Here is a 19,413-nt window from a genome sequence, read left to right on the forward strand (position 1 = left end):
AGGGCCCGGAGTCGGTCGACTTGTGTGTTGGCACGTGCCGCGGGATAGGGCATCAGGAGGCTCGTTTAGCTTCCCGGGACGATACAAGGTCTCATAGTTGTAGATAGAGAGCTCGATCCTCCACCGTAAGATCTTAATGTTCTTTATCTTGCCCCGCTGTGCATTATCGAACATGAAAGCTACCGACCGTTGGTCAGTGAGGAGCGTGAATCTCCTGCCGGCCAGGTAATGCCTCCAGTGCCGCACAGCTTCTACTATGGCCTGGGCCTCTTTTTCAATGGAGGAATGACGGATTTCTGAAGCATGGAGGGTGCGTGACAAGAAGGCCACGGTCTGCCCGTTTGGTTGAGGGTGGCCGCCAGAGCTACGTCGGACGCGTCGCTCTCGACTTTGAAGGGAAGGGATTCATCGATTGCATGCATCGTGGCCTTTGCGATGTCCGCCTTTATGCGGCTGAAGGCCTGGCGGGCCTCTGCCGACAGGGGGAAACTGAGGATTGGATTAGTGGGCGGGCCTTGTCCGCATAATTGGGGACCCACTGGGCGTAATATGAAAAAAATCTCAGGCAGCGTTTCAGGGCATTGGAGCAGTGGGGGAGGGGAAACTCCATGAGGGGGCACATGCGTTCGGGATCTGGGCCTATGACTCCATCATGCACCTCGTAGCCGAGGATGGCTAGACGGTTGGTGCTGAACTCGCATTTGTCTTTGTTGTAGGTCAAATTAAGGGTTTTTGCGGTATGGAGGAATTTGCGGAGGTTGGTGTCGTGGTCCTGCTGGTCGTGGCCGCAGTTGGTGACGTTGTTGAGGTACGGAAACGTGGCCCGCAAACCGTACCGGTCAACCATTTGGTCCATCTTCCGTTGGAAGACCGAGACTCCATTTGTGACACTGTAGGGAACCCTTAGGAAGTGGTAGACCTGCCCATCTGCTTCGAATGCAGTGTACTTGCGGTCGTCCGGGCGGATGGGGAGCTGCTGGTAGGCGGATTTGAGGTCCACCATGGAAAATACCTTATATTGTGCAATCTGATTGACCAAATCAGATATGCGGGGGAGAGGGTACGCGTCGAGCTGCGTATACCTGTTGATGGTCTGACTATAATCGCCGACCATCCTGTGCTTCTCCCCGGTCTTTACAACCACTACTTGAGCTCTCCAGGGGCTGTTGCTAGCCTCGATAACACCTTCCTTCAGTAGCCGCTGGATTCCGACCTAATGAAGGTCCGGTCCTGGGCACTGTACCGTCTGCCCCTGGTGGCAACGGGTTTGCAATCCGGGGTGAGATTCGCAAAAAGGGAAGGCGGGCCAACCTTGAGGGTCGCGAGGCTGCAGACAGTGAGGGCGGGGGGGTATAGGGCCGCCAAATTTAAAAGTTAAGCTCTGGAGGTTGCATTGGAAGTCCAATCCCAGGAGCGTGGCAGCGCAGAGATGAGGGAGGACGTAGAGTCGGGAATTTTCTAATTCTCTTCCCTAGACCGTAAGGTTCGCTATGCAGAACCCCTTGATCTCGGAGATTTTTTGGTTAACTGGGTGTATGGGAAGAGAACAGCGCCTTACCGTGTTGGGGTGTATGAAGCTCTCTGTGCTCCCGGAGTCGATCAGGCAGGATGATTTGCGCCGGTAGATGAGCACGGTCATCGTTGCGGTCGAGAGCGTTCGGGGCCGAGTCTGGTCCAGGGTCACCGAGGCAAGTCATGGTAAAAGTTGAAGATTTTCCTCGGGCGGTGTGTGGTCATCCAAATCGGGGTCCTGAGACTCCAGCCAAGATGGCGGCACCCACGGGTCGCACATGGCTGGGGGTGGGCAAGATGGCGGAACCCACGCATCGCACGTGGTCCCTGGGGAACAAGATGGCGGCGCCCGGGGCCCGCACATGGCTGGGGAAAATGAAGATGGTGGCGCCCGCGGTCCGCACATGGCCCATGGAGAGAGTTGTGGTGGCGGTCCGCACATGGCCCATGGAGAGAGTTGTGGTGGCGGCCCCTGTTCACCCACGGAGATAGCGGCAAACGCCCGGGCCTGGCATACCACCACGAAATGGCCCTTTTTGCCACAACCTTTGCAGGTGGAGGAGCGGGCCGGGCAGCGCTGCCGGTGGTGCTTGGCTTGCCTGCAAAAATAACAGCGGGGCCCCCCCCGGGTTGCCTGGTAGCTGTGCGGCACAAGCTTGTGGGGGGATGGGGGATGCATCGGGGCCGGTCGCGGGTGGGTTCCACGCTGCCCAAGGGGCTTCTGCGCGGTTGGGGACGTACGCGCGGGCGTTTCGGGAGGCCATATCCAGGGAGCTAGCAAGGGCCCGTGCCTCCTTGAGGCCTAGTGTCTCTTTCTCCAGCAGCCGCTGAAGGATTTGGGAGGACAGCATACCTGCAACGAATGCGTCCCAGATTAAAAGTTCTGTGTGGTCGCTGGCTGAAACTTGGGGGAAGTCACAGTTCCTACCCAGTACCAGGAGCGCGCGGTATAATTAATCTAGTGATTCCCCTGGGATTTGTCATCTTGTCGCTAGCAGATGTCATGCGTAAACCTGGTTTACTGGGCAAATGGAGTGTCCTTTCAACAGGGCCATCGCGACCTCAAAATTGTCCGCATCCTTCATGAGGGTGTAGATCTCTGGGCTCACCCTCGAGTGGAGAACTTGCAGTTTCTGGTCCTCCATGGGTGCAGTCGTGGCCGTCCTGAGGTACACTTTGAAGCATGCCAGCCAGTGTTTGAAGGTTGCCACTGAGTTTGCCACGTGGGGGCTGAGTTGCAGAAACTCCAGCTTGATTCGGAGCTCCATTCTTTAAAATCTAGTCCAATAAATTGATGCTCGATCAATAACTCCAGAAGCGAGATTGGTTGACAATTGAAGCCTTTATTGGACTAGAGATGGACTAGGTACCCTAATACCCCTAATACAGACTACCACAAAGGGGCAGGCCGGAAAACGGCCGATACAGAGGCCAGGGGGCCTAGAACAAGGACACAAGAAAACAGGATAGGGAGAGGGGAGAAGATAGGGGAAAGGCCAAATGGCAAAAGGAGGGAAGGGCACCGTTCACATGTAAATAGCAGATAACTGCCGATTGTACAGTAAAGGACCCAGCAAGGACCCTGAATCAACAAGTGAAGGCGGGGGGGAGACCAAGGGGTGGGGGGGGGGGGGGGGGGGGGGGGGTGGTGGGGGGGGGGGGGGGGAGTCGGGATCAGCATAGAGAAAAATGACTTGTACATTGGAACCAATGCATTTATCCTTACCAAATTTATAGTGTATAAAATATAAAAACTTCAATTAAACATTTTTTATAAAAGAAACTGCATATAATCTGTTAGTGTTAGAACTGTGAAGTTTGCAAGTTTAAATATTGTTTTATTTTCTTTTGTTTGAATAAAGTTTTGTTTATAAGCTAACCAAGCCCAATTTCTTATATCACCACTCCTGGAACTAATTCTTTTTTTCAACAGTCTTAAAACCTAAATACGTTACATGTCTGGTTCAGTATCTTAACCTTTGTTGAGGGCTGACCAGGCATCTGTACCAACTAGCATGGGGTAGCCACTGCAGTATGAGGCAATGTCTGGCCCTATTTAACATATGGAGGTCACAGTCACCTTAGAGAGGTGGAGCCTCCTTCAGCACTGCACCTCTGACATGTTGAGTCAGTTGGATCGCTGTCTGTACACTCTGGCAGCAGAATAATGATGTCTTCTGTGACCCCCTTCCACCTTGCACTTCTTGCTGGCCCTGCACCCCGTGTGCCTGCACTCTCCTCCCACAGGTCACTCCTTTGGACCCTGCCTGCGGGCACCTAGAGTCCTCTCCCTTCTGCTGCCTTCCTACTCAAAGGAGTAGACAATCCCCATTAGCGGACAAGCAGAAACTGCCTGGAAGGCTCCACACAGTATAAATCCTCCAGGAGCCTCGGAAAAACCAATGAGTCCTGAGATTAAGACTAGCAACGTAAAGACTAAAGTTAAAAACAGAGATAAAGCCGTCAAGTTTCGCAAAGCAACTGGCAGCAAACTCTCACCTAAATTCCTCACTACTGACAATGGCCATCCTGCGGATCTATTCTTCTGCCCTTAGCTGACATGATGAAAAAGAAGATTGTCCACCTGCCCATTTTGTCCATGTGCTGAGCGCAAAATTGCATTGGACACCATAAAGTTTGCTTCATTGTCTTTCCATTAACCTTAATTGTTTATTTATTTTTTGTCGGGCACACAAGGGACTCAAGCTCGCCCAACAACCATAATATTGCCAGATGACATTGGAATGCATGCCTGATGTCTTCTAATGCAATTTCACACGTAAAACTCTAGCCTGGGTGAAATGTCTTTATTTAGCACATTGCTGGAACATGAAATGTTTTGCCGTTTGATTTAGTTGATGCCGAGACCATTGAATATTATTAAAGTTGCTTTGCATGCCATTTGCCATATAGATTAAGTTAAAACAATAAATATTTCTGGTTGCTACTTTCAAGGCATGTTTGATCACACGTTTTATTCTCTGTGACTTAGAATTGAATGGGCATTGAAAAGCAAAATTATGGATTGGAGAGCTCAACACCCCACTCGATGGAACCGTTACTGTACTGGAGTGTTTCAAAGATTTCTCCCTGTACTAGAACAAAACCTTGGTCATTCAGTAAGTGAAGAACAGAGCACAGCATTAGAAAGTTTGTTGAAAGATTTCAAGGTTTGTGCTGCATCTTTTTAGAACATACATTATGTTTTCAATTAAGATTATTCTCATAATTGATTTGTCAAAATTTTGATGTGATACAACAACATATTTACGTGGTGTCTTTAACATAATGAAATGTCCCAAGTTGTTTTGCGAGTGTATTATTAAATGAGGTATGCACAGAGCCACATAAGGAGATAACAGGTCACATGAGCTTGGTCAAAGAGGTAGTTTTCAAAATGTGTCTTGTATAAGGAAACCAAAATAGGAAGGTGTAGTGGTATGCCGAGGGAATTTCAAAGTTTAAGGTCCAGGCAACTGAAGCACGACACCAATGCTGGTGCAAGTATGATTGGGAATGCACAACAGGCTCAAATATCTCAGAGGATTGTGAGGTTGGAGGAGATTACAGAAATTGGGAGGGGCAAGACCAGGGAGGGAATTGAAAACAAAGATAAAAATTTGGGAGCCAACATAGGCCAATGGGCATCGGGGTGATAGGAGAATGGGACTTGGTGCGAGTTAAGAAACTGTGGGCAGCACAGTAGCATAGTGGTTAGCACAATTGCTTCACAGCTTCAGGGTCCCAGGTTCGATTCCCGGCTCGGGTCACTGCCTGTGCGGAGTCTTTACGTTCTCCCCGTGTGTGCGTGGGTTTCCTCCGGGTGCTCCGGTTTCCTCCCACAGTCCAAAGATGTGCAGGTTAGGTGGATTGGCCACGCTAAATTGCCCTTAGTGTCCAAAATTGCCCTTAGTGTTGGGTGGCGTTACTGGGTTATGGGGATAGGGTGTAGGTGTGGGCTTAGGTAGGGTGCTCTTTCCAAGAGCTGATGCAGACTCGATGGGCCAAATGGCCTCCTTCTGCACTGTAAATTCTATGACATATCTATGACTAATTTTGGATGGCCTCAGGTTTACGGAAACCAGCCAGATGTGTTTTTGAATTGTGAAGTCTAGTCGTAACAAATGCATGGATGAGGGTTTCAGTAGCAGATAAGCTGGGACAAAGGCAATGTCAAGCAATGTTGTGGAGTGGAAATAGACAGTATTAGAAATGGCATAAATATGAGGTTGAAAACTCACCTCGGGATCAAATTACACCAAAGTTGTGAATAGGCTTACTTAATCACAGAATGTTGCCCAATAGAGGGGTGGAGTTGATCGTCAGGGCACGGATATTCCATGTTCTATAAAATTAATTACAGGTAAAATGTTTTTGAACATGGATGTTAATTTTGTATCCATTAAGCTGAGGAATTCCAACAGCGGGTCAGCTTCTTCCCCACTGTTACCAGATTACTAAACGACCCTCTTATGGACTGACCTCTTTAACACTGCACCCCTGTATGCTTCACCCAATGCCGGTGTTATCTAGTTACATTGTGTACCTTAAGTTACCCTATTATGTATTTTCTCTTATTTCCTTTTCTTTTCATGTACTTAATGATCTGTTGAGCTGCCCGCAGAAAAATACTTTTCACTGTACCTTGGTACACATGACAATAAACAAATCCAATCCAATCCAACATTAGAAATGAAACTGAATCTTTTTTAGTTAATCATTAGTATTTATTTGGATTCAAAATAAAACCTTGCTATTCAACCCCTTCAATACATTTCAGGCCCAGTTGCTAAGAACGTACATCGCACCTGTATGGCATTTTCCCATTACCAATCATCTTGTGACTCCTGTGTGTGATTGTTAATTTGTGCCAAATTTTGGTAAGTTTTGTGCTGAAATCCAATCTGGTTCTGGGCAATTAGTGCAAACTGTGGCTAAATTGGTAACATTCTTGGCTCTGAGACTAAACTTTGGGATCAAGTTCCGTTTCAGGGACTTGAGCACAACATTCCAGCTACTGTACAATTGATGGTGTTGCCTTTCAGATGAAATGTTAAACCAAGGCCCATCTACCCTTTCAGGTGGATGTTAAACAATCGCAATTTAATGGCCGTGTTGTGCTTAAGCGAGAGCGCAAAAAGGCCATTAAATCGTGGGAGAGGCCAGAATCGAGAGCAGCACCGGGCGCCAATCCGTCTGTGATTGAACTTTTTCTGAATGCACGTTTACGACAAACTATTATTGGGTTTCCATAAGTATTTCTACAGGATGTGAAAAATTACAGCTGATGGTTACTGAAGATAAATTTTCGTCCCCACCGACTAAGTTCAGTGGCAGGTGACAAAAAAGGTGCTTTTTCTGCTAGCCATAATGGTAGGTTTCAGTGCCAAAACATCTCCACTTCACTTCATTATATATGCATCAGGAAGAACACGGATCTCGTGGCGGATCAGGCTGTGATTTGCCCTTCCCACCGTGCTCTAATTTTCATCTTTCCGGGTGCCATATTTAAACTGCACCTGCGTCACTGTCCGGGGCCCAGAACTACTAAAAAAGAGAGATGGAATTCAAAATTAAGAAGACTAGTGGCCTAAAGTTTAGTGAAAGAACGCTGGGACTATTTCTGGACAGCATGGGGGAATGCTGTCACCATTGCGGTTTGTGAGCAGGTGATCAACGTGGTCAGTGCCAACTCAGCTCAGAAGAGATCAGGCATCCAGCGTCAGAAAAGAAAAATCTCACCTGTTCCACCAAGGTAAGTCAACCTTATCCTCACTCCCAACTCACACTCTCACAAGCGCATCAGGCATTCGTAGCTTAACAGTCCACAGGGATATTGCACAGTACCAGCACAAGGACATCACCACTCTCTCGAACACCTTGACAATGCCATTGATCTGTGCAACCTGTGTTCTCAGCCCTTACCCACGTCCACTCAACACCCAAACAGGACAGACATTGTTACCATCTATCTTAACATCTTTATTGTTCCCAGTCCCTCCATCTGGTTTTATGCAGGACCAGCTTACCCACAACGAAACAGAGCGATCTCAGATTGGTAAGGGATGGCGGAACTCAAGACCCTCACTCCATATAAGGAACGTGCTGACTTGAGAGGACTGGGACCATTCACTGATGGTGAGACCGGTGTCTCCCAACTAGTAAAACCTCTGTATCAGTTCATCCTTCAGTCAACGATACTGTGAGTGCATTGTAATGTTGTTGATGCTGTAACCATTCACTAATTATCTCATCTCTTTGACAGGTGCCAGTGTGAAATGCAGCAAGGTAATGGGAGTTAGCCCCTTATCTCCAGCTCCCACGTAATCACCGATGAGGATCTGAGGGCGCACCAGTTGAAGACCTTGCACATCATTTACACGCACCCTCCACCTAGTTCTGGAGCAGGCTCGGGGTCACAATCTGATGAGCACAGCACAGATTCTGGTCCACAGCAGGAGACAGGAGCATCCAAGATCACCCCACGTCGAGGACTGCTAGAGGCAAAGGTATTGCTGAGTCCACAACAGATAACAAGCCTCTGATAATACAGATGTTGGAGTTGCAATGAGAGATGCGGGACGATCAGCCACAGTTTTCAGATTACAACGGACGATTGCGGAGCCTGCTTGTGTTCAGTCTGAGGTTATAGCGCCAACATGTCAATGCACCATTAAAATGATGGCGGCCATCATGGAGACCCTAGTGCAGAACATCGGGCCTGCTGTACTCCAAGATTAGCACCCCATCACTGTAGGCATTGGTGGTATCCATCAATGGCTAAGTGAGATTGGGGATAGAGTATCTAAATTATCACTCCAGGTGTCCCTTCTCCTCAAGGAGTCAATCAAGGGCACTCGGACACCCTTACGGATGAAGACCAGTATGAGGATACCCCTGGGCCATGCAGGAGTATCCAGCTGATCCCTATTTCCTCCACCTGTGATCCCGTCTGCTGCAGCTCCACAGGCCGAAGAGTGTGCGCCTGCCCCACAGCAGGTGACCTGCGATCCAAATCAGGCTGGGTCCTCCAGGCTTTGACCCTCCAAAGGACACCTGCCAAAGTCATCAAAGCCAACAGAGGTGTCAGCAGGGATGGGAATTAGGGGAGAATTAGAGATTCAAAAGAGATGCACTTTCATGACTGGGAGGCATCTATCAGAGTATTGTGCTGATGAAGTATTTGATGTACATTGAAAGTGCAGGGTAACTGCAATCCTGCACCATTCCCTGAGACTTTTGGATGACTGTCCTGAAGATTACCTTGCACTATCACCATTGAACTCGCACAGGCGATGGCCCCTAAATGGACATTAATCTCCCCAGGACGCCTTGTCAGGACTGCCATGACTGAAAAGAGGATTGCTATGGTGCTCCTGCCTCTTGTCGGTGCCATAGTGCGTAGGATGATGGAGAATTGACGGAAGAGGCACCATCTGATGTGTGCTGAAAAATGGTTCTACAGTTACAAGCACTTTTCCAAAAGGCCACTTGCACCTGAGGCTGCCTGACCTTTATAGGGTGAGAATATGATGATGCCAGAGTGAAGCTACTCATTCGCAGATTGAAGTTGAGGGTTGAAAAGAGAAGGACAGCAAATAGGAAGGTGGGCCCTGTCATGATATGCAGACACACACATAATGACATACAGGCAGGCACAGACAAGCAGCTAATGGACACACAGACAGGACATGACCAATAAGCAGGCAGGACACTCAGGGGTGGGATCTGACTATAAAAGACATGAGGCACTGACACTCAGCCTCTTTCCACTGATGAACATCTAGAGAGTCAGTCAAGGGTGTTGTTACAATCTCACACCTCCACCACGTGGCTAAGAGCTAGTCTGGTTCAGTCAGACAGAGTAACCACACTTAAGTTAGCAGAGAGTCGAACTCACAGAGAACTGTGCTAACTGTGCTATTAGTTCAATAAACCTGATTGAACTAACTTCAAGTTCTGGAATGTCTTTTTGATCTAAGCTGTATCCAGTTGCAGCCAGTGTTATACCAGTGTACCTAACACAACATGATACCAGGAGACTACTAATTTAAGGTGGCTTACCTCAGTCCATTCCGTGACGACCAGCAACTGTATCCCGGCACCATGGAGAAGATTCAGGCTCCTCACCAGCTCAGGACCTCCGGCAATCTCAGTCCAACTGGTGGACATTCAAGCAAACGTTTCTGCTGTACATCACAGCATCAGAACTCGAGGGTGCGTCTGATGCAAGAAAGATCGTGCTTCTCCTCTCAACAGCAGGTGATCAAGCCATCGAACTCTTCAACTCGTTTAACTTCACCAAAGGCCAGGACAAGACAAAGTTTCAGACTATCCTGGACAATCTGATAGTCACTGTGAAGTGGACACCAATTAAATCTTTGAGCGCTACATATTCAAACAACGTCTTCAAGTTAAAGATGAATCTTTCAATGCCTTCTTAACTAACCTCCGCCTGCTAGCGCTGTCCTGCAACTTTGGTGATATTGCTGACTCCATGATCAGAGACCAAATCGTATTTGGAGTTCACTCTGATCCTCTGAGAGAGCAGCTCTTAAAAATCAAGCATATGACCCTGCCAGTCGCGATTGAAACATGTACAGCGCGTGAGCACGCACAAAATCGGTATTCCCAATACAAATCGGCTGAAAATGAGAAACTTGCCTCCCACGAGGCAGAGAGTGTGCAGGCCATCTCCCGGACGCAGCGCCTCAGCATTGAAGACAACGGCCATCTTGCGCGCTTTTCCCGGAGCCCCACGCATGCGCGATGCGAATGGGATAACGAAGCGGCCGACACCCACACTGTGCAGGTGCAGACATCTGCTGACCGCAATGTGCATTTGCGATGACGTACACCGCGTCACGATGCCGACATCATGACGTGCCCGAAATGCGGTAATGCCCACCTAAAGGGACACTGCCCTGCAAGAGGCAGGCGATGTTTAAACTGCGTGTAGGCTGGATACTATGCAGCCTTGTGCAGGTCTGCACCACCAGTCAGAGGCCACGCACCCAATTCCGACGACGGCGCGTCCAGAATGTGCAACACCGATTACAGGATTCTGATCCTGGCAGTACAATGGATCCAGAGGACGAGTGCCTGGAGTCCGCCTACCGAGTGGGCATCATTGCCACACGTGAACATGCCACACCTAACTTATCTCGCATTCAGTCCATCCTCGCTGTGGATTTGGAGGACGAATGGCATGTGGTGATGCAGGTCAACCGCTGCTCCATCCAGTTCAAGCTGGACTCAAAGTTATTCAAAGAAGTTATGGAAAGCTTAGGAATAAAACAATTTAAATCAACTGCTTACCATCCAGAATCGCAGGGGGCGTTAGAAAGGTGGCATCAGACATTAAAGACAATGTTGAGGGCATATTGTCAAGATTATCTAGAGGATTGGAATAAAGGAATTCCATTCGTACAGTTTGCAATTAGGGATGCAACTAATGAGTCAACCAAATGTAGTCCTTTTGAACTGATTTTGGGTCATGAGGTAAGAGGACCACTTAAATTGATTCAGGAAAAATTGGTGAGTGAGAAATCGGAAATTACATTATTGGATTACGTGTCAAATTTTAGGGCATGATTAAATAGACCAGGTGAATTGGCTCGACAACATTTAAAAGTTGCACAAAATGTGATGAAACGGGTAGCGGACAAAAAATCCAAAGTTCGTAGTTTTGCCAGTGGTGATAAGGTTTTAGTGTTGTTACCAATGGTAGGTGAACCATTAAAAGCGAGGTTTTGTGGACCTTATCAGATTGAAAGAAATTAAGTGAGGTGAATTGTGTGGTAAAAACACCAGATAGAAGGAAGAATCACCGAGTGTGTCGTGTGAATATGCTGAAAAGGTACTTTGAAAGTGAAGGAGAGAAAAAGGAGGTTTTAATAATTCTAATTCAAAGTGATGAACCAAATCCAGATGACTGTGAATTTGACATACCTCAAATTAAATTGGAAAATGAGGATGTTCTTAAAAATTGGGATAAATTGTTGAGTTATCTTCCAGAGGAAAAACGAACTGACCAGAAAGAGTTATTGATATCACATGGGCAAGTTTGTGGAGATAAATTGGGAAGTACTAAAATGGCTATACATGATGTAAATGTGGGAAATGCTGTTCCAATCAAACAACATCCATACAGACTTAACCCTTTAAAATTGGCACAGGTTAACAAAGAGATTGAGAGTATGCTGAAAAATGGCATAATTGAAGTGGGTTGCAGCCAATGGAGCTCACCCATAGTGATGGTACCTAAACCAGACTGTACCCAACGGTTGTGTGTGGACTATAGAAAGATTAATGCAGTTACAAGAATGGACTCTGATGCTATCCCACGTTTGAAGGATTGCATTGAGAAAGTGAGACAATCAGTTTTTATTTCCAAACTGGATTTACTTAAAGTTTACTGGCAGGTACCTTTATCCGAAAGAGCGAAGGAGATTTCAGCTTTTGTGACTCCAGATGGTATATACCAATTCAAAGTTATGCCATTTGGCATGAAAAACACCCCAGCCACATTTCAACAGTCAACTAACAATTACCCAATCAGGATTACCCAATTGTGCTGTATACATCGACGATCTGGTAATTTTCAGCCAGACATGGAAATACCTTTTAAAAATTCTGATGGAGTTATTCGATCGACTTCATGAGGCAGGTTTGGTGATAAACCTAGCCAAAAGTGAATTTGGAAAACCCAAATCACTTTCGTTGAGGTGTTTTCGATACCCTCAAGACGAAGGGAAATCATGCGATTTCTTGGCATGAGTGGATTGGATCGAACATTTGTGAAAAAGTTTTATAGCGTGATTGCTCCACTGATGGACTTGCTTAAGAAACATCAATAATTTCAATGGACAGCGGACTTTCAACAGGCTTTTGACTGCCTGAAAACTGTGATAACCAATGCTCCTGTGTTGGAGAATTGCAAGGAACTCTGTGATCAGATTGAACTAAATTATCTGACTAAAGAGAAATGCCAAGGCGTAGAGTAATGGACAGATCGTGCAGAGACCTTCTTGTTGAAAGAGACTATTAATTGAGAAGGATTTCAGTTGGAGGAAGTAGAACAAAAATGGACTATATTATTATACCTGTTTGCGTGTGTTGTCTTTTAAAACGAGAAGTATATTTACTGTGTGCATTTCTTAAAGGATGGTGAAAAAGTGAAAAATTAAACCATCTTGAAGTTGATGGGTTGTTTTTTTTTCTTGGGGGGGAGGTGTCATGTGAGAGTACCCTTTAAGAAATGAGTGTTTATGAAATGTATCTTTAAGAAATGGAGCTGGCCATGTTACTGGAGTGATGTCAGAGTCTGGGTGGAGCTGCGCTCTACGCCTGCTTTTTAGTTTCAGTTTGAGAAAGAGCTTGGGTGTGTCTGTGTTTTTCAGTGAGCTGAATCTGAAGTTAAAAGGGAGCTGCACTGCTGTGGTCTCTGCTATCCAAAGACTATCTATGGCTCATTTGGTGAATTCAGAAGAATTATAAATGTTTCCAGTCTTGAATGTAACCCTAATGTGCTCCTGTTTGAAAGTTTGTTAAGTCTTTTGGATGTGAAAAGGACAGCATTTAGATAACTTAGTGTTGTATTCTTTGGGGGGTGTATTTGATTTACTGGTTGCTAAGATATTCACTGTTTGTTTTAAAAAGGTTAATTTGAGTTCATAGAATAAACATTGTTTTGTTTTTAAAAACCACTGGTCCATGTCTGCTGTACCATACCTGTAGAGTGAGCCGTGTGCTCCCCATACCAAAATCTATTAAACGTTGTAGGTCAGGTGAACTCCATGATACACTTTGGAGTTCTCTAAACCCTGACCCATAACACTCTCTTTGTGTCTCTGAGCAGGAGAAGTTCGGAGTGCAGTCTGGGAAGGTAAATGGCATTTGTATCTGTGTCTCTCTCTGTGTCTCTGAGCAGGAGAAATCCAGAGTGTAGTCTGGGAAGGTAAATGGTATTTGTGTCTGTGTCTCTTTCTGCATCTCTGAACAGGAGAAACCTGGAGTGCAGTCTGGGAAGGTAAGTGGTATTTGTGTCTGTGTCTCTAGCAGGAGAAATCCAGAGTGCAGTCTGGGAAGATGAGTGGTATGTGTGTCTGTGTCTCTCTCTGTGACTCTGAGCAGGAGAAATTCGGAGTGCAGCCTGGGATGGTAAGGCGTATTTGTGTCTGTGTCTCTTTCTGCGTCTCTGAACAGGAGAAATCCAGAGTGCAGTCTGGGAAGGTAAGTGGTATTTGTATCTGTGTCTCTCTCTCTGTCTCTCTGAGCAGGAGAAATCCAGAGTGCAGTCTGGGAAGGTAAGTGATATTTGTGTCTGTGTCTCTGAGCAAAAGTTCGGAGTGCAGTCTGGGAAGGTAAGTGGTATTTGTGTCTCTGAGCAAGAGAAATCCGGAGTGCAGTCTGGGAAGGTAAGTGATATTTGTGTCTTTGTCTCTGAGCAGGAGAAGTTTGGAGTGCAGTCTGCGAAGGTAATTTGTGTCTTTGTCTCTCTCTGTGTCTCTGAGCAGGAAGTGGTGTTAAAGGTCAAGTCTGTCGGGGGCCTTGACCTTCCGCTGTGACCGCCTCAGTCCCGGCTGTGGTGTTGGTGCCGGCATCGAGACCTGCTCGTCCGGGAGCGTGTTGTCATCTTCTTCACCCAGATGTTGAGTCGGCGAAGGGGGGGGTGGGGTGGGGGCGGTGTATGGGTGGGTGTGGTGGTGCTTCTCCTCGGTGGGCCTGCGGGAGTCAGTTCGTGAGGGAGGTGGGCGGAGACAGTGTTGGGTGTGGTGTGGTGGTGATTGTCGCCAGGGAGCCTGCAGGAGCCAAATCCCGAAGGGGGACTGTGTCCTGCCGCCCGTCCTGGTGTGTCACGTAAGCATATTGGGGGTTCGCATGGACTTTCTCGATGAGGGGGGTCAGTTTTATGGCTCCTTGCATGCTTGTGGAGAAGAACGGGCCCCGGGACTGTCAGCCAGGACGGAAGCGAGACCCCGGAGGTGGACTTCCTGGGGAAGGCAAACATATGCTCATGAGGTGTTTTGTTAGTGGCCATACATAGAAGCGACCGGATGGAGTGGAGCGCATCGGGGAGGACCTCCTGCCAGCGGGAGACTGGGAAACTTTTCGAGCGTAAGGCCAGGAGGACGGCCTTCCAGACCGTCGCGTTCTCCCTCTCCACCTGTCCGTTTCCCCGGGCGTTATAGCTGGTCGTCCTGCTGGAGGCAATGCCTTTGCTGAGCAGGAACTGACGCAACTCATCGCTCATAAAGGAGGAGCCCCGATCTCTGTGGTTATAGGCGGGGAACCCGAACAGGGTGAAAAGACTGTGCAGGGCCTTGATAACGGACGCAAAGGTCATGTCAGAGCAGGGGATGGTGAAGGGGAATCTGGAGTACCGTTGTGTATTGTTAAACATGAAGGCAACTGACCGTTGGTCAGTGAGGATGGTGAATCGCCTGCCGGCCAGGTAATGTCTCCAATGTCTCACAGCTTCTACTATGGCTTGGGCCTCTTTTTCGACGGAGGAGTGTCGAATTTTGGAGGCATGGAGGGTACGGGAGAAGAAAGCCACGGGCCTGCCCACCTGGTTGAGTGTAGCGGCCAGAGCAAAGTCCGACGCATTGCTCTCCACTTTGAAAGGGATGGACTCGTCCACAGCGTGCATCGCGGCTTTGGCAATGTCTGTTTTGATGCGATCGAAGGCCAGTCGGGCCTCTGTCGCCAGGGGAACCGTAGTGGACTTGATAATTGGGCGGGCCTTATTAGCATAGTTGGAGACCCACTGGACATAGTAAGAGAAGAACCCCAGGCGTCTCTTCAGGGCCTTGGGGCAGTGGGGAAGGGGGAGTTCCAGGAGGGGCGCATGCGGTCGGGTTCGGGTCCTAGGACTCCGTGTTCCACGACGTAGCCGAGAATGGCCAGGCGGGTTGTGCAAAAGACGCATTTCTCTCCATTATAAGTGAGGTTCAGGAGTTTCGCGGTGTGGAGGAAGCGCCGGAGGTTCTCATCATGGTCCTGCTGGTGACGTTGTCTAGGGACGGGAACGTGGCCCGCAGCCCGTACTTGTCAACCATTCGGTCCATTTCCCCTTGGAAGACCAAGACGCTGTTGGTGACGCCGAAGGGAACCCTGAGGAAGTGATAGAGGTGGCCGTCTGCCTAGAAGGCAATGTATTGGCGGTCCTTTGGGCGGATAGGGAGCTGGTGGTACGCAGACTTCAAGTCGACTGTAGAGAAGACTCGATACTGCGCAATCTGATTGACCATGTCAGATATACGGGGGGAGGGGGTACGGATCGAGCTGCGTGTACCGGTTGATGGTCTGGCTATAATCGATGACCATCTGGTGCTTCTTCCCAGTCTTGATGACCACCACTTGTGCTCTCCAGGGGTTGTTACTAGCCTCAATGATCCTCTCTTGCAGGAGTCACTGGACCTCTGACCTGAAGAAGGCCCTGTCCTAGGCACCGTAGCGTCTGCTTCTGGTAGCGACGAGCTTACATCCCGGGGTGAAGTTTGCAAAGAGGGAGGGTGGGGTGATCTTAAGGGTTGCGAGGCTAGATGGTGAGGGGGGGCAGGGGTCCATTGAACTTTAGGGTAAGGCTCTGGAGGTGACACTGCAAGTCGAGCCCCAGTAATAGGGCAGCGCAGAGATGGGGGAGGATGTAGAGCCTAAAGTTGGTGTACTCTACGCCTTGCACAGTGAGGGTCATGACACAGTAACCCCGGATCTCCATTGCATGGGATCCAGAAGCCAGAGAGATTTTCTGGGTCGCGGGTAGGATGGGGAGGGAGCAGCGCCTTACCATGAGGCCCGACTGGCCTTCAATCGCATCAAAACAGACATTGCCAAAGCCGCAATGCACGCTGTGGACGAGTCCATCACTTTCCAAGTGGAGAGCGATGCGTCGGACTTTGCGCTTGCCGCTACACTCAAACCAGGCGGGCAGGCCCGTGGCTTTCTTCTCCTGTACCCTCCATGCCTCAGAAATTTGACACTCCTCTGTCGAAAAGGAAGCCCAAGCCATCGTAGAAGCTGTTGGAGGCATTACCTGGCCGGCAGGCGATTCATTCTCCTCACTGACCAACACGCAGCGGGGCAAAATCATGAACGATAAGATCTTGAGGTGGAGGATCGAGCTCTCCACCTACAGCTATGACATCTTGTATCGTCCCGGGAAGCTCAATGAGCCCTGTCATGTGAGAGTACCTTTAAGACATGGATGTTTAAGCAATGTACCTTTAATAAAACAGTGATGTCGGAGAGTGGGTGGAGCTGGGCTTTAGATCAGCCATTTTGCAGTTTTTAGTTGCAGTTTGGAGGAAAAGAGCTTGGGGAGTGTCTGTGTTTGCAGTGAGCTGGATTTGCTGTGATCTCTGCCATGAAAGACTATCTCTGGATCATTTGGGTGATTTAAACTCATAATAGGAAAGCCTTTAACCTGATGTGATTCTGTTTAAAGGTGTTAAGTCTCTTGGAAGTTTGAAGGAACATCTTGAGGGATTATTTACTGTTGTAATATTTTCGGAGTTATCGTTGAAGTAAGGGATGTTAAGAAATCCAATGTTTATTTAAGATGTTAAGCTAAGTTCATGGAATAAACATTGTTTTGTGTTTAAAAACCCACGTGTCCATAATTGTAATCCCACACCTAGGGAACAAGCCATGTGCTAGGAAAAGCAACAAATCCATTAAAGGGAGAGGTTGGTTGAACTCCACGATACATTTTGGGGTTCTGAAAACGCCTCGCCCATAACAATTGGGGGCTCGAGGGGGATAAAAGTCTATCTATTGGATTGGCTTTTGTGAACTTAAAGACAGTGAATGATTGTTGCTTTTCCGGTGTGGTATTTTAGTTTAAGTGGGGAGTGTGTTGTGGATAATGGCTCACAAGTTTTTGGGGGTGGAGACTGTCACATGCAGTACTTTACAGACAGAGACGAAAAGCAGACTGTTGGGTCTGGCAAAAACATTGCAGTTAACATTACCTGACAAAATGATGAGGTAATTATGGAGGTGGGTAAGCATTTAAAGTTGCCTGAGATAGAGTTTGACTCATGGGAAATGGCAAAAATTCAGTTGCAAATTAAACGAATGGAACGAGAAAGAATTAAAGCGGCTTGAATATGAAAGAGAGAGAACGGAAAAAGAAAGAGAAAGAGATAGAGAGGAAAAAGAAAAGGAGAGAGAAGAAAGAAACAAAGAAAGAGATAGAGAGGAAAGGGAAAAGGAGAGAGAGTTTGAACTTCGGAAAATGGCTCTGAAACATGAAAATCAGTTAAAATTGGCAGACGCAAAGGGACACGTACAGTTCGAGGAGATGGATGAGGATAATGAGACAGAGCGTCATAGTCGAAGACGTGGTGGGGATCTATTTAAATATGTCCAAGTATTGCCAAAGTTTGACAAGAAGGGGGTAGAAGCCTTTTTCATTTCATTTGAGAAGGTAGCTAAACAAATGCAATGGCCACAGGACATGTGGGTATTACTGATTCAAACAAAGCTGGTAGGTAGAGCTAGTGAAGTGTTTGCATCACTACCGCAGGAGGTATCTGGAACATATGAGGAGGTGAAGAAATCCATCTCAAGTGCACATGAGCTAGTGCCTGAAGCTTACAGACAAAGGTTTCAAAATTTAAGGAAACAATTTGGTTAAACATACATGGACTTTGAAAGGCTCAAACAGAGTTATTTTGATAGGTGGCTAAGGGGTTTGGAAATAGACCAAACGTATGAAGCTCTCAGAGAAATTATACTTTTGGAGGAGTTTAAAAATTCAATTCCTGATGTAGTGAGAACTCATGTGGAAGAACAGAGGGTAAAAACTGTGAGATTAGCAGCGGAAATGGCAGATGATTATAAATTAGTTCATAAATCAAAGATTGGTTCCCGACATCAGTTTCAGCCGGTGAGGGATAGAAACTGGGGACATGAGAAATACTCAAGTGGTAAAGGTAAAGGTGATCTGAAGGGAGACAATAAAGAGTGTACCTCGGATTTAAAAAATCCAGGAGGGTGGAAAAGAAATGAAAAGTTTCAGATGTTTTCACTGTAATAAACTAGGCCATGTAAAGTCACAGTGTTGGTGGTTGAAGAAAAGCACTGGGAAGGCTGATGTGGTAAAACAGGATAAGACAGTGGGGTTTAGAGTGGTAAAGGAAAGCCCAAGGGAAGCGAAGGAGGTGCAAACGATTGTACAGCCTGTTCAAGAAGTAATTGTTAAGAAGGTGCCAGATGTATTTAAAGAATTTACTTGTGTGGGTAAAGTTTACTCATGTGTATCAGGAGGAGCAGGTAAAGAAGTTACAATTTTAAGAGATACAGGGGCTAGTCAATTTTTAATGGTAGGAGATGAGGAATTATGTAGTTTGGGAAGAATGTTGCCAGAATAGGTGGTGATATGTGGAATTCAGGATGAGAGGAGTAGCGTTCCATTATATAAGATAAGGTTGGAAAGTCCAGTGAAGAGTGGTGAAGTGGTAGTAGGAGTAATAGATAAACTATCTTGTCCAGGAATACAGTTTATCTTGGGTAATGAAATAGGTGGATCGCAGGTGGGAGTGATGCCTACTGTGGTTGATAAGCCAGTGGAAAATCAGACAACTGAAGGGTTGAAGGACGAAAATCCTGGGATTTTTCCAGATTGTGTAGTAACAAGGTCGCAAAGTCACAGGTTAAGAGAAGAGGAGAAATCAAAGAGTGAAGATGAAGTTGAAGTGCAATTATCAGAAATGCTTTTTGATCAGATGGTTGAAAAAGAACAAGAACAGGTGGAGGATGAGGCGGATATTTTTCGTTCAGGAAAATTGGCAGAGTTACAACAGAAAGATGCAGGAATAAAATGAATATATCAGAAAGCATATACGGAAGAGGAATCTGAGAGTATACCAGAGTGTTATTACCGTAAAAAAG

The 19,413-nt window shown here is 47.2% G+C and overlaps 1 protein-coding gene across 1 annotated transcript in view; it reads left to right on the top strand.

Moving 5' to 3' along the window:
- LOC140392301 (protein CC2D2B-like) overlaps window positions 1–19,413 on the top strand; it is a 180,997-nt gene that overhangs the window by 143,520 nt on the left and 18,064 nt on the right. The window contains exon 14 of the mRNA XM_072477616.1: window positions 4,505–4,682. Within this exon, the coding sequence (XP_072333717.1) occupies window positions 4,505–4,682 (178 nt within the window). The remainder of the gene's footprint in view (window positions 1–4,504; window positions 4,683–19,413) is intronic.

This window comes from Scyliorhinus torazame, chromosome 16 (genome assembly GCF_047496885.1).
Source record: "Scyliorhinus torazame isolate Kashiwa2021f chromosome 16, sScyTor2.1, whole genome shotgun sequence".
Classification (NCBI taxonomy): Eukaryota; Metazoa; Chordata; class Chondrichthyes; order Carcharhiniformes; family Scyliorhinidae; genus Scyliorhinus; species Scyliorhinus torazame.